This window comes from Cynara cardunculus, assembly GCF_001531365.2.
Source record: "Cynara cardunculus var. scolymus isolate 2C chromosome LG 16, CcrdV1, whole genome shotgun sequence".
Lineage (NCBI taxonomy): Eukaryota > Viridiplantae > Streptophyta > Magnoliopsida > Asterales > Asteraceae > Cynara > Cynara cardunculus.
Window position 1 is genome coordinate 21,344,193 of NC_037543.1, and position 15,414 is coordinate 21,359,606.

Sequence of the window (15,414 nt, forward strand, 5' to 3'; positions counted from 1 at the left end):
CATTTTTCATAAAGCAATATTACCCGGGAAAAAAATCAAGCTGACCTCAGCTCGACCCCAGCCAGGGGCTATGCCCCTTGGACCCCACCACCGGGGGCGTTGCCCACGGACCCCTGTCATTTAGGGGCTTCGCCCCTAAATCAAAATAAACTCAAACAAGTGTGCACTTCGCACCTTCCTTACCTGTTCGATATTTATCATGATTACATTGGTCAACAATTTAATCCTATTAAACTTAAATGACATTAGTGATACAAAACATCAACATGAAGTCATCAGATATTGGTTATTTCTCGGACTTACAACATAAATCTGCATTGTTTTGTTCTAAACTTAGTTATATAGTTTATTTCCAGACTTAAAATACAACTTTGAACTCCTCTTCAAAGTTACGTTTATGAGTTATAAGAAGTCAAAATTATTGTGACTCAGATTAAGGCTTGTAGCTACTTTCTAGACTTATAGGACAACTCTGAATTCCTCTTATTCAGAGTTAAGTCCAGAGTTATTTTTCAGCCTAACAATAGAACTCTGAATTCTTATGTTCCAGAGTTTTTCTCGTTTAAAATACCCCGTGTAATACACGAGGTCGAACCTAGTAAATAAATAAAAGAAAACAATAAAATCAAGATGTATATCGCTGTATTTTGCCCTTCTAATATGTGTATATCAAATATGATTTATAAAAACAGGGTTGGGTACCGGTGAAAATGAAAGTTAAAGTAAGCAGCGTAAGAAGAGATCTGCATTCTTAGATGGACATTAAGATGAGATGCACCAGATCAGTTCTCATATCAAACATGATTTATGGATAAGCTTGAGATTAAATGTGATCAATGATCCAGATCATTTCGTACGCTTTTCAACTTAACTCCCTTTCTAACATAATATTTCGCCTAAAAACATGTTATTAAAATAAAACAATGTATAAAAGTGTACAACAATGTTTAGGTTGAAAGTGGAAATATTTAAAAGATGAAGGGTTAAAATGTAATTGATCAAACTCGTTATGAAATGAAGATATTATGCTTTTGACCTTTTCGCGTCCTCCAATCCAATAAAAATGATCACACCCCCTTAAAATCCATCCGATACCTCGCCGGAAATTCCAACCTTTTCCGATGGCCGTTCTCTTGCACTCCATCTCCGGTTTCAGCCATGGTAAGACACCGACCAAGTTTAATTCCATCACAATTCCTAATACTATCGCTGCCGATTTTATCGGTGTCTCGAAAGGTAGAAACAACAGAAGAAGAATCAGCGTTAGGGTTTCATCGAGGATTAAGGATTTGGAGCCTTGGATTTTGAGTGACGTTACAGGGACCCGTAGTTCGGCGGCGACCTCGGTGAAGCCGAGCAAAGAGGATGAGGAGAAGCAGAATTATTATGTGAATACTGGAAATGCGATTCGGACGCTTCGAGAGGAGTTCCCGGAGTTGTTCTACAGGGATCTTAGTTTTGATATTTACAGGTATTATTCATTTTGATTTCTTTTGCTACGCTTTGTATTTGTTAATTGGTTTTCTGTTGTGAAATCTACTTGAGTTTAAATGTGTGAACTGAAAATAAGCGTAAGATGGGAACTAGAAAATCCGTTCTGAAATATAGCCCTAATTCGATGATCAATCAACGCGAATTTTCAAAAATTCATTTGAATCTGTCAAGTTTCAGTTCTAATAAGTTAGTCCAGACAATGGTATAGACCGATGAGGGCCATAGAATGGATGAAACCATTGACCATTAGGTGTAAAGGGTCATGCTACCGTGGTTTTCCGAGGTAAGTTTTGCAGCATGGGGTTCGTGGATTGGAATTGGAATTTTTACTTCGATTTTTGAATGCATCGTCTTGTGCCCGTGGATTCTATTTATGTTTTACACATGAGGTGTGCTACTTTCCACTGTTTGACTTAGGAGAAGTGGCTATGCTTGTACTAAGAACAACAAGTTTTAATTGATGATTGGTTCATGTCTATTATGAGTAACAACTCAGATCACTGTAGAACATATATGCTTGGCGACCGGTTAAAACACCAGTTTAGTGTTGCATTATTGGAACAAAAAGAGTTGGAATGGGAAAGGAAAGCATCAGGATGATCTTGCTTGGTGTGAAGGATCCTGGTTCAGACTATGAAGTACTTGGATCTAAGCTTGATTCTTTGTCATTCTTTTGGTAAACCTGGGTGTCTAGGCCAGCTTGCGTGCACCTCGACTAATTCCATGGGACTGTGGATGACAGCCAGAAAAATCTCAGTGACAATGAGGAACTAGCTACCTATAAGGAGGAACCCAAGGCCTAGCCTTTATTTGCTAGTTGAGCTGACAGGTATTTTGTAAACTAGTAAACAAAGTAAGGAGATGGGGCACACTAAGAAAGTGTGTTGGTCTAGTGACGAACATTTGCATTTTCCCCAGCAGCAATTATCAATCTAACAAATATTGGTTAAATTGGAAAGGATCTTATGCCGAGTCACAGGGGCATACACAGTTTTGCTATTTATTTGCTGCTGGACTGGTTTTAAAACATATGCAATAAACACTTGTTTGTTTGATCCATTCTTTGATTCTTGATGCATGGTTGATTAATTATTTATGATTTTATATTCTGTTTTGTTTATTGGTTCGAGTTAATTGTTGGTTCTAATGGGTATGAATCACTAGACAATAATCATATACAAACCCGTGAATAACCAATAAAAACCATTCAATGAGTTTGATTTTAAGTTATGAACTTATGATTCACATCGTTTCGTATGATTTGTTTTTTTTGTGTGTGTGTATGTGTGTGTGCCTTTCATATATAAACATAGCATGTTCTTTCCAAATGCAAACTAGTTTTGAACATTTCATATATGAAAAATCACTGTATGAACAATGCATGTTTCGTATGAAACCAAAATGGAAACCGGTTTGTAACATTTATTGGGTTTGTATTTGATTTACCCTCTGAATCACTATTCGAGTATGAATTGTTTTAAAGGCTCTTCACAGGAAAAAGATGCACTGAATCATAATCACAACCATTATGGTAAGAAAGAAAATTGATCCACCCTAATGGTACCAACACATTCTTGTTGCTAAATTTTTGTTCTTTCCAAACTAAGTAGACTCTAATAGTCCCAAAAATGATTATTTTTTTATTGCAACTACAATTAGCAGGTGATTTTCACCCAGGTTTTCGAGGTTGCTTGAATTTGTCCACAACTATTTGTCTTGTGAGTTCTGCCCGAAAAAGAAAAGCTTGATCTCTTTTATGTCTAGTGTTTTGTACTTTCAAGTTCTTTACAAGTAATGTATGAAAGAAAATCCTGATTAGTGCACGTATTTCATAGTATCAATTAGAAGTTTGAACTACAGCATGCTATATATGTCACTGATCGGAGTTATAATTTCTATAGTGTGCAGGGAAATATCTCAACCAGTAATCACAATTTGCATTGCTAATTTGCTACTTTTATATTTTCCTTCTGAATCAATCATTACACATTAATGTTCTGTAGCTAGCCTAGACAGAAGGAAGGGACCAGGAAAGGTAAAAGGATGGGGTAGGGTTAGTTGGTTCAGCTTGGGCTCGGACCTTTCAAGCCCGTCTACAGTGGGGAAAAATCGGTTTCGGGTTGAGAACGGGCCCAATCGGGCTTTTTCAGTCCAGGCTTTTTTGGGCTTAACCGTCCTATTTCAGGCTGCTCCTGCCCCCGAAATTTTGGCCTGGTCGGGCTTTAAGGCCCGGCTTGGGATTCGGGCTCACTCGGCCTGGGCTTTTTGGATCGCGCTGGACCGGGCTTCGAGTTTGGGCTCTTCGTGCATCTTTAGGCTTAGACTAGGGTGTGTCAGTATTTCTACCTTGGTTATTTTTTCTTGTAGCTTCCGTTTGGATGTTTTGATTGTTTGGATGTTTATCTGTCTGTTTGAATGTTGTTGGTTTTCAATTTTGGCCATGCCTTGTTCTTCATGGTCTTCCTCTTTTCTATTTCACTTTTAAGCAAGCTTTATCATTTCTTTTCGCACCTTTTCACAAGCCAAGGGTCTTCACGGAAATAGTTGCTACACTCTTTGGAGTAAAGGTCGGGTCTACATACGTCCCACCCTCTCCAGACCTAGGAGTGTTAACGAGTCGAGTTGCAGGTTATTCGAGCTCAGCTCGACAAAATATCACCAGGCTCGAGCTTGAATAACTTTTTCATTGTAGGGCTCAAACTCGAGCTCGGATATTTATTTCAATGTTCGAGCTCAAGCTTGATACTCTTTTTACGGGCTCGAACTTGAGATCGATTAGCTCGCTTATTGGCTCGATTTCATTAATTTTTATACTTCGATTATATGATTTATGAACATGTATGGCTCGAAAAAGTGTATGCTCGAACGACTTGGCTCGACACGACTCGAAAAGTTTAGTCGAGCTTTCGAACGAGATTAGTCGAACATGGGTGTTATGGAGCTCGACTCATTAACACCCCTACCCAGACCCCACCTCCGGGTGGGACATAATGGTTGGTTTGGTTTCTTTATGTTTTGTTATATGCTAGCATGAAGTCCTTGTTCGTTGTTCATGTCGACTATGATTCTGACTTTCTTCTTCGCGACAATAGGGATGATATCGTCTTCAAAGACCCACTCAACACTTTCATTGGAATCGAGAACTATAAATCAATCTTGTGGGCGTTAAAATTCAATGGAAAAATCTTCTTCAAGGCCTTGTGGATTGACATCGTGAGTGTATGGCAACCTTCCGAAAACACAATAATGATCCGCTGGATCGTCCACGGGATTCCTCGAGTCCCATGGGAAAGCCGTGGTCGGTTCGATGCCACGTCAGAGTACAAGCTCGACAAAGACGGTAAGATCTATGAACACCGTGTCCATAACATAGCCTTAAATGCTCCTCCAAGGTTTAAAGTTATATCGGTGAATGACTTAATCCAGTCTCTTGGCTGCCCCTCGATCCCAAGACCGACTTTTTTCGAGGTATCATTAGCCAGCTCGAAAACTTCATATTCATCTGCTTCCCCTTTGGAATCAGAGCTGGAATCATCGTCACGTAACAATTAGAGTTTGCGGTTTTCATGTGAACGAGAATTTTGGTCTAGTTTCGGTATTGTAAAGTATGGTACTGTTTTTACTGGAGTCGATTATATTTGGTGCCGCAACTAGGCTTTTGTCCGTATGATGGATGACTGTATATATTTTCGTGTATAGTTCGAACGTCATTTTTTTGTTGGAAGGTTTTAGTTGTGTTTCTTTTGTTGAGCGGACTATGGTTTTGCATTTGTTGTATGGGATGTCGGCTAGACGGTGGCAGTAGCCGGTTAGACGTGTTTGCATTTGGCGGTAACGATTATATGGTGTAAACGAACCAAGCCGAGTCTAGTTGAGTAGTAGGTTATTCGAGCTTGAGCTTGAGCTTGAATAATATTTGAGTTATCGAGCTCAATGCTCGTTTATAGGCTCGAACTCTCGATCAATTAACTTGTATATTGGCTCGAGGTTGATAATTTTTATATTTTCATTGTATAGTTTATAAACATGTAATCATGTTGGCTCGAAAAAGTGTATGCTCGAATGGCGAGGCTTGACTTGACTCGAAAAATTTCATCGAGATTTCGATCGAGCCAGGTCGAAAATACTCATCAATATAAAGTTAAACGAGTTCTATTTTTGGAGTTTTTTTGAGGGGTTAAACGAGAACATTTTCAACCTTTTGGAGTTTTTTTGAGGGGTTAAACGAGAACACATTTATTTTATAACAAATGTTAGAACACTTTTTATTATAGTCAATCACATGTGATATTGTAGTCCATCATATATGATACAAGAATGTTTATATTGAGTGTCCTACAAAACATAATTATTATCTAAAATGTAAAGTTTTGAACATTTAAGCATTTGGGTAACCGTTTGAAACCATGCTGATGTGACGAGTGATGGATTCATTGAGTTGAATAGCAAATAATGTTGAGTTGGATACCATATTATTCGTCACATCAGTATGGTAATTGTTCAATGCATCAACTGATTACCTGGATACTTAAATGTTTAAAATTTTCTATCCTAGATACCAAAATGAAAGTTTTAAAAATACATTACTTAAAATAGAAATACAGTTAAAGTACATTATTTTTTCATACAATTTATCATTTATTTTAAAGAAACTACTCAAAATTTGTTGGATAACGCTACAATGTAATTGATTGTATATTTCAATAGAATTTTATACAAACAACTTTAACACCCATCACATTCTATGATATGGGTTTTTACAATAGAAAAAAAATCTCAAACCATGTATACAATTTAGTTTACAGTTTTAACTCTAAAACACACCACATTACACCCTAATAAGTAATCATTATTTAGGTAAAAAGTTGATTACCAGCAATTCTAACCGGTCCTACATAGAATTCGTTTTTATGGACACCAATGTGAGATGACATATTTTGGCTCATTTAGCAGTTGAAGCCGAAGGACCTAGGATAGAACCATAGACTTATCTTGTATTTAAACAAAATCGTTCATTCATTTACCAACTGAGCTACAAAACCAACGACATTTTCATTATTATTTACAAAAAAGTATTGCTTTTCCATACACAAATCATGTAAGGTGGTATTCATTCAGGGACAGACCCAGAATTTTTTTCAAACACTGACATCATCTGACTATAAAAAAAATATAATGAAATTTTTTCAAACGGTGACAACATATATACAATTTTTTTTTTCCAATATGTTCATTATTATTTCGGTAAAAAGTTAATTACCGATAATTCTAACCAATCCTACATAGAATCCATCTTTAAAAACATCAATATGAGATGACATTTTTTAACTCACTTAGTGGGTGAAGCTAAAGGACCTAGGATCCAACCCTAGATTTATCTTTTATTCACCAACCAACTGAGCTACAAAACCGATGGTATTATTATTATTATTCTACAAACAATTAATGCTTTTCCATACACAAATGGACACATGTGGGGTGGTATCCATCCATTCTTTGTTGGGAATTTCAAGTAATAATTTAATTCATTATTAATGCTTTTTCCATTATTTATTATTATTATTATTATGGTATTTTGCAAATTTAGTGCTTATATTTTAGCAACAGTTTTTGGGTGGGAAATAAATGAGGTCCAAATGTGGCAGGGGCCACTGTTTTCCAATTTCAGTCCAGCGGTGGTCTGATAGGGATTGTTTTTCTATGATCTAATTTTACTTTCTACCCCTTTCACTTTTAACCACTTGCCATTTTTCAACCATTTAGATTGGTTTTTATCAACTTCACCCTACAAATATGTAATTTGTTCAAATTGCATCAAAACATAGTCAATTTTGCTTCCATTCTTATTTTTTTAAAAACATGACTTAACGGTCGTACGCAGATCTGACCTATTTTTTGTCGTCTAATGGTATACAATGGGAGACCAAGACTTTTTTACGAGCTTGAAGAATTGTTTTACGATCTTTATAATGGGTTGGGCTAAAAAACCTAGAAATCATTTTTACAGTTAAATTTTTTTTTTATATAAAATCACAAGTTATGTATGATAATTCAAAATACAGTACGTTTTTTTCAACTTAAAGTTAAACGTAAATACATAACAATGTACATGATTTAAAAAATTGTTTTATTAAATATGGAGCATTTATGTAAGAAATTGCCAAAAGGGATAATAAGAAATAGATCAATTAGGTTTTTAAAGGAGACTTAGATGTCGTTTATCCGGACAATTATCTGGTAAGCACTTACTGGTAAACGAACACTCTCACATACCTTATCGAGTAAGATTATAGTCCATCAAAATGACATCATATTATAACAATTTACCCGGTTAGCGGTTACCAGGTAAAAGTCGTCACTCTACTTACTGGGTAAGACTCTCGGTTTTTACCATCGCTTTTACAGTGTCAATTTTTCAGTCTTTGTCGTGTTCATCTGGTATGTTAAAATGACACCAATAAACACTTACCGTATACACGTTTGGCAAACAGACCCTTAATGTTATGAGTTATAATCAAGTGGAAGCTGGTAAGAATCAAGAAATTTCAGACTCATTTATAAGTTTTAATTATAAAAGTAATTAATTAATTAATTCTAAAAAAAATTAATGGGCTCAACCGGTATGTCCAATTTTTTTGGCATCATCCATTAATATAAACAAACCAGTCAGGTCCCTTTTTTTCAAAAAATAGTTATCCAAACCCGCTTTCCTAAAAGATAGGTTGTGCCGTACATGTAAGGACAAACCCATAAATTTGTTCAAACCATAGTACCGTTTGACTATAAGAAACAAATATATAGATGTTTTTCACAAAATCATCATCCGTCTGTTGGTTAGTTTATTGTTTTTCATATGCGAGACCTTGTTTTCAAGTCGTTTATTGTAATTATCTTCAAAAACATAATAGATCTGAAATTAAAAGTTAAAAACTAAGAAAGAAAATGATAGTAAAAATATTCAAACTCGAGTCTGGGATCGAAGATTTTTTTTTCAAACCAACTGTACCAAGAAAAACTTGTGTTTTCATTGTAGTTTCAAAATATATTTGGTGATACACAACAAATTTAATATTCTACTTAACGCTTAACCTTTTTAACAACGTTTTAAGAGTATAATAAATAAAATTTTAAATAATAAAGAAATCATTCGTTAGCTTAAAGTATAGGGTCCTTTTTGCAATTAAATCATAATTCAAGGTTTCCACCGAGCTTTAATGGAAGTCGCAAGTCTGGTTGATTTCGATTTCAACTACCTTTCACGACTAGCAATAAATTCCCTTCTTTCCATATGTTTAACTTGTAATTAACTCAACTTCACACTTTCCCCCAAATTCTTTCTCCAATCCAATCAAAACCACACGGATTTTTGATCTTCATACCGCATGCATAAGATTCCGAACTAATTTCGTACACCGATTTCATGAATTTGTGTTTTACGATCTACGCTAGGGTGTTTTGCTCAGAGGTCGGTGATCAAATGTTATTGAATTTATCTGGGTTTCTGTTTTAAGTGTGTGTGTGAGAGAGAGAGATGGAGGTGGAGGAACTAAATCAAGCAATGACATTTGATGAGGCGTCAATGGAGCAAAGCATGAGATTTGTTAATGCATTACAGGTTTAATTTCATCTATTTCATGTGATATCAGATCTGAGTTTATGATATGAAGTGAAATTTATATATGTTGAGTATGAAATCTGTTCTGTAAGCTTTAGTTTACTGTATTGGGGTTCTGTTTCGTATGTAGCTCAATGTGTGTTCATCTTATGTGAATAAATTATAATATTAGGGCACAAAAATCTTAATGAAGTTGAAATGTATAGAGTTCCAATTGAATGTAGGCTCGAGAAGTATTCAAACTTGTGACTAGCTCATACTACCCTGGTGGTTTGGGTCATTTAACATTTTGATTATCATGTGGAGTGAATTATGAAAGTAAATTTGAACGAAAAGAAGAATCGCTGTTCAGAAAATCATTCTTTAAACTCTCGAACAATCATAGGGTTTGCATTTATGGCGTTTGGCATCTCACTGAAGAATCAAAGAGGGGGGGGGGGTTGGCATCTCTCAAAAGTTTCCTTGTAACTGCAATATTAATAAAAACCCATGTTCCCAAATGTGTGACAAAATAAATAAAACAACGAAAACATAGCTGAATAAAATAAATTTATGGTACTTCCAATTCCTACTTAGTGAACAGTGAACTACATAACGAGGAATGGTGCAAAGGACAATGGAAATAGTTTCCAATGGGTTTTTAAATGCATGTCGATTGTATATGCAATCTATTTCTTTTGGAGATGTATCTTACTTAAAGTTAATTGGTGTCGGATTGGCATTTATATTCTAAATGACATTCTTCTTGAAGTTCTTTCATTAGTGTTAAAGTGTGCTATGAAAAGTCATATTCAACTTGTTACTTTTCCAAATTAGGGATGTGTTTATGCTATAACGACTTAAGGGTTTGTTGGAGGCTTTTAGATCTTCATTAAAATTGTAGATAATTGTCGCATTGTTAATCAGTTTTGACTCTTGTATGATGTTTTAGGAACTCAAGAACTTAAGGCCTCAGCTTTATTCAGCAGCAGAATATTGTGAAAAATCTTATCTACACAGTGAACAAAAACAGATGTAAGAATCATCTTACTGACTACCCATTAACTATATTGCTTAATCTTATGTTGAAATATAGGTGAATGAGTAGTTAACTTTTCAAATTGTCATACTTAACTTTTCATTATAAATAAATATCATCCTTGCCAAAAAAAACTCCAAAAACCGAACTGAACTGACCCGGTAAATCCCACTCGAAAGTAGGGTTTGTTGGGTGAGATGTACGCATACCTGATCTCTACCCGACCTCTACCCAACAGGTTAGAGCGGCTGTTTCCATGAAGACAGCCAAAGAACTAACATTTTGCAAATATATGAGCAATCATAAGGTTGGAAAATGTGATAATTTTCATGTGTCAAATAGTCCTCTCTTCTTCCTTTAGTAGAACCAGGAAACCACACCCGAGGAGACAAATTGCCTCCTCCCCGTGTTGCACTTCTTTAAAATTCAGTGAGCAACTCACAAGTGTTGGACTCAAACTTAGAACATATAGACTATCAGGGGTAAGTTTATAGTGCATGAGCTGGCCGTGCTTAGAAATACCTTATTTCAGTGTCAACTCTTTTGAATCTTTTCCTACTATTCCCTGATACTTTATACGAATTGTGCTGCAGGGTCCTTGATAACCTGAAAGATTATGCCATTCGAGCCCTTGTAAATGCTGTTGACCATCTTGGCACTGTTGCTTACAAACTGACTGACCTTCTAGACCAGCAGGCTTTAGAAATTTCATCAACAGAGTTACATGTTACATGTTTACATCAGGTAAGATATCTTGAACTTTCTTCCAAGAGGTCTGTGTCTCTGTGATACTAACCTAATTGAGTTGTTAGCCTTCTGACCATCTTATTTGTTTCCTTCGTTGCAAACAAACCACCTTTCTTAGAAAAATGCAAAACAAAAAGAACACCACACTCTCTAAGAACGAGGGATTTTGGACAAAGTTTGCGATGTAGAATTGGTTTGTTTTTCCATCCAGATTTCCACAATTTATCCCAAATCACTCATTCTTGAAACAATTTGTTGTTTCTTGGGCACTTCCGCAAGAATAACAGTTTTTTTGCAATGAAGAGCCAAACATGAGGGTTCAAAAAGTAAATGACACCAACACAATGTAACAATATTTTTTTTATGTTAAGCAACTTCTTACATGCCAAACATATACGGATAGAGAGGCTATCAGGCAGCAGCAATTATTAGCAGTTTTACCAAGGCATCACAAGCATTACATTTTACCTAGTAAGAATCTTATCCTTTGGAGACTTTGAAATACATAAATGGTGGTGGGTACAATCAATATGTAATGGCTTAGTCCTTTTCCTATTGTCTCTTCTTTCAAGCTAGATTCTGTCAGCAAAAAGGTCCATTTTAGCCCACAGATCCAAACTGATGTTAGACAAAGTCATCTTCAACCAAGACCTCGTCAATTTACTTCAGGTAGCAAACACTCTCTTCGTCTCAGGAACGTAGCAATACTTTTCTTTTCAGGATATCGATGAAAAACACAACATTTCCTTCCTGGGAACTTTGCAAGTTATAATTACTTATTTGCCCTTTATTGTCATTGCAAACTAATTGATGCCCGTATTGAGTTGGGGCTTACAAGATTACCTAAGTTTGTCATTCTTAAATAGTGATTGATTTCCATTCTCACAAGAACAACGGTTAGTTTGTACAAAAACCACGTGTGATGTATACAAAAGGTCAGTGGCTTCTTTTTCCAAGAAAAAGGTCCATGGCTCCTTTTATTTAGGGGTTTTTCAGATACATAACAAATAGTCAAACATTTAGTTAAACTTGTACCAAGTGAAACATTGCAACTTTCACGGGACTATCGGAGTTCTTTCTAATATTAGCTTGTCCTGTATTTGCATTTTTATAGAGGTAAGGTCTGCATACATTGGGTTCCACCTCCAGGTGGGATATATTGGGTTCGTTTGGTTCTATTTATGGAATTATAAAATTCTGAGTTCGTTTGGTTTGGTTTGGTTTGGTTATACACTTATACAAACCAAACCACACCACACCAAACAAAGCCCAACATATCCACACGAAGATGGGGTGTTGGGCGTGAAATTTATGCAGACCTGACCTCCACCCCAAAAGGCAGAGCGGTAGGTCATATACTTGTACATTGTGGTTAATCCAGGTACCCCAGCTGCAAATACTCTTTCTTGGCATTTAGCGACTGAAACCAAGTCTACTTTGAAAGGGAGTTCACGCCCGTTGATGAGGTAATCCGTGATACTATCACATAGTTCTCTGTGCTAACAACAAAATATTTCAGGTTTGCATTTGTTTATATCATTATCCATTCTCTGTTTTGTGGGTCTTGTCTCCATTTATTTCTCAAATCAAGTAAACGAATTGGGACCCACAAAACGGAAATGACAATAACAAAAACAAACAAAGCCTAACTGTTTCCTGTATCTCTAGCCCAACGACTGTAAACATAATGATTGTTTAATATTTCCAGCATTGAAGATTCCAAAACGTCTCGGCGTACTCCTACATCTTTTCACACATCCAGTAAGCATGAGTTTGATAAGCTTATATTTGGCAGATATTGGTCACGAGAAATTGAATGTTTGGTTTTTCATATGTAGATGCCGAAGACGGTACGCGGAAAAAACCCTCGGCGGATCATCTTCAGTTGCCGAATGTAGGGCCAGCTTCAAGTACAGCTATGCAGACACTTGGCATCACACGACGGGTATATCAAAATCAACAAAAGATGTCAAACATGCCCTGCAATTTTTTACGGGAAAAATTGCATCAAAATGCAACGAAGTTTGCTTTAGTTCCTATTTAATGTGACAAAGAATTGTTTTTTTTTTTTTTTCAATCAATATAAAGAAGTTTCAAAATATTGTGTTTTTCACCCATTTTGATTGATAATCTGCTGACCTTGTAACATCTAATTATGTGGGTTTCAAGTTTATCGTCCACTTCACTGTAATCCTTTTGTAAATGGCTATTCACGTCATTTAAAGTTACAAGGTTAGCCGGTTACCGGTTAAAAGATGCACAAAATAGGAAATTTTGAAACTTTGTTATATTAATGGAGGGAGAAAAATATTTTTTAACTAAATAGGAACAAAACAAAACTTTTTTGCATTTTACGCTTAATATTCAGTTTGATGTTGCCCCACAACTAAAAGGGTGTTTTAGATATTTGACAAAATACGTTTTGATGAAATCTCGTTGTGACAGGATCCGAGTGAGGTTCCGAAGCCAATGACACCATTCCGATCATTTGATAACCCGAGACGTGATAGTGTGCGTGGACCTGCTCGCAGCAAGAGTCTCTTATCGGCTTTCTTTGTCAAACAAAAGACAGCCAAACAAGCCATTTCATGAAAGGTACAACTTTTGTTACATACGATCATTGGAGCATCTCCGACAACTACTCTAAAAATTTCTGTAAAATAGAGAACCAAAAATTAAAATCTCTAAAAAAATCACACTCAACTTTAATAAGAATACTCTGTTTTCGATATTTAAATTTTAATTGTATAATTAAAATATTATATAAATTCATTATCTCAATACACCTTAATTTTTTTTAAAAGAAAATAACGGTACATTCGACCTTATTGGTGGAAATAATGAAAATAGTATTTCTATTTCTTCGAAATTGAGTTTTAGAGAATTCTTCAAATTTGGAGATTTATAGCTTCTCTATCTTGTTTCATCTGTTTTAGAGTAGTTGTTGAAGCAAAATAATCTCTAAAATCTCTAATTTAGGTGTCGTTTACTAAACGCTTACCCGGGTAAGCGCTTACCAAGTCACTTTACTTTACCGGATGAATATGGCAAGGATTAAGAATCTTACCCGGTAAGAGCGAAGGCAAGAATCGAGAGTCTTACCCGGTAAGTGAAGGGCAACCACTCTTACCATGGTTAGCACTTACCGGGATAAATTGTTGCATACGATGCGTTTTAGTGAATAAAATCTTACCCGGTAAGTAAATGATAATGTTGAATTTTACCGGTTAGTGTTTAGGTATGTGGCCCCTTAGAAGTAAAAATGTAAAATAGTCACCAAAATCTCTAATTTAGAATAGCTATTGGAGTAAAATGGTCTCCAAAATCTCTATTATTTTAGAGTAGTTGGAGAGGCTCTTATATAACATTATTGCTCTACATCATAATTCAGTCATTCCCACCATCAATTAAGTCCCACATCAGGTAGACTTGAATTAGTGCTCCTGAAGAAAGCTCTTTTGGAGCGTAATATAACATAGTTCCACATATTTTTCAGATATCAAGTCTTGTGATTTTGTTAGGGCAAATTGCATGAAAAAGTAACGTACTTTAACTTGATTCCTATTCTGGGTAACGTACTTTCAAAACTTCCATTTTGGTACTTAAGATGTAAAGTTTTAAACATTTAAGTACTCGGGTAACTGGTTGAAACATTAACCGGTTACCATGCTGATGTGGCGAGTGATGTGGTATCCAACTCAATATTATTTGCTATTCAACCAATTTCATCCCATCACTTGTCACATCAGCATAGTAACCAGTTATCTGGGTACTTAAATGTTTAAAACTTTACATCTTAGGTACCAAAATGGAAGTTACGAAAGTACGTTACAAAAAATAAGAATCAAGTTAAAATACATTACTTTTCATGCAATTTGCTCATTTTGTTACAATGTAGTCATTATATTTAATAATCAAATAACTTTATTGAACTGTGTAGGGAGGATGAGATCAACGGTTACAGGTTGTTGTAGGAATAACGTTGGAAAAGAAGGCGGTCGGAATGTTTTTCGTTAAACTAGTGTTGAGTATGTAGTTGTAAATGTTGTAAGAAATGGATAACATTTGTGTAATAAACAGGACTTAGATGATTTTAATCCATGCTCATGGGACCCATAAATTCCTCTTCATATCACATAATTCTTAATTGTTTCAAAATAATTGTTCATATTTTTATTGCAGTATGTCTCAAAATAAATGTCTATTTTCTAGTTTTATTCTTAATAGATGGTTGTTAATCTTTCCATCATTAAGGGTATGATTATCGTTTAGTTAATAAAAATGTATAATAATTACATATTTTTAAAACTATGTGTGTGTTTTTTACGTGTACATTCATTTTGGGAAGAGGAAGTATATAGTAGTCCACAAGATGTCATCTTATGAGGTGGCATCATTATACTGGTTAAGAACCATCATGGAGGTAAATAGTGTCTCCCAAAAGTATGTGGGTGGTAAAGATGATTAAAAATCGGTTCGAAACCAGGCCCGGTCCCAGACACTACTTCTGTAACCGGTCCCAGTCTCGCTCCCAACCAAA

The 15,414-nt window shown here is 35.5% G+C and overlaps 2 protein-coding genes across 4 annotated transcripts; both read left to right on the forward strand.

Annotated features, from left to right (window-relative positions):
* The first annotated feature begins 1,042 nt into the window (after window positions 1-1,042).
* Window positions 1,043-5,317, forward strand: LOC112499651. Of its 2 annotated transcripts, XM_025102963.1 has the most exons (3): window positions 1,055-1,161; window positions 1,321-1,471; window positions 4,587-5,317. In XM_025102963.1, exons 1-3 carry the CDS (start codon window positions 1,122-1,124, stop codon window positions 5,044-5,046), a joined length of 651 nt encoding a protein of 216 aa, XP_024958731.1. In that variant the 5' UTR covers window positions 1,055-1,121; the 3' UTR covers window positions 5,047-5,317. The 2 variants fall into 2 exon arrangements, with proteins under 2 accessions (XP_024958730.1, XP_024958731.1); XM_025102962.1 differs by having other exon boundaries at window positions 1,043-1,471.
* Window positions 5,318-8,790: 3,473 nt separating this feature from the next.
* Window positions 8,791-15,003, forward strand: LOC112529517 (protein ABIL1). 2 transcript variants are annotated; one of them, XM_025140837.1, is made up of 10 exons: window positions 8,791-9,109; window positions 10,041-10,123; window positions 10,721-10,871; window positions 11,246-11,345; window positions 11,451-11,543; window positions 12,256-12,340; window positions 12,583-12,635; window positions 12,713-12,819; window positions 13,320-13,469; window positions 14,815-15,003. In XM_025140837.1, exons 1-9 carry the CDS (start codon window positions 9,026-9,028, stop codon window positions 13,464-13,466), a joined length of 903 nt encoding a protein of 300 aa, XP_024996605.1. In that variant the 5' UTR covers window positions 8,791-9,025; the 3' UTR covers window positions 13,467-13,469; window positions 14,815-15,003. The 2 variants fall into 2 exon arrangements, with proteins under 2 accessions (XP_024996605.1, XP_024996606.1); XM_025140838.1 differs by lacking the exon at window positions 10,041-10,123 and having other exon boundaries at window positions 8,806-9,109.
* The last annotated feature ends 411 nt before the right edge of the window (window positions 15,004-15,414 follow it).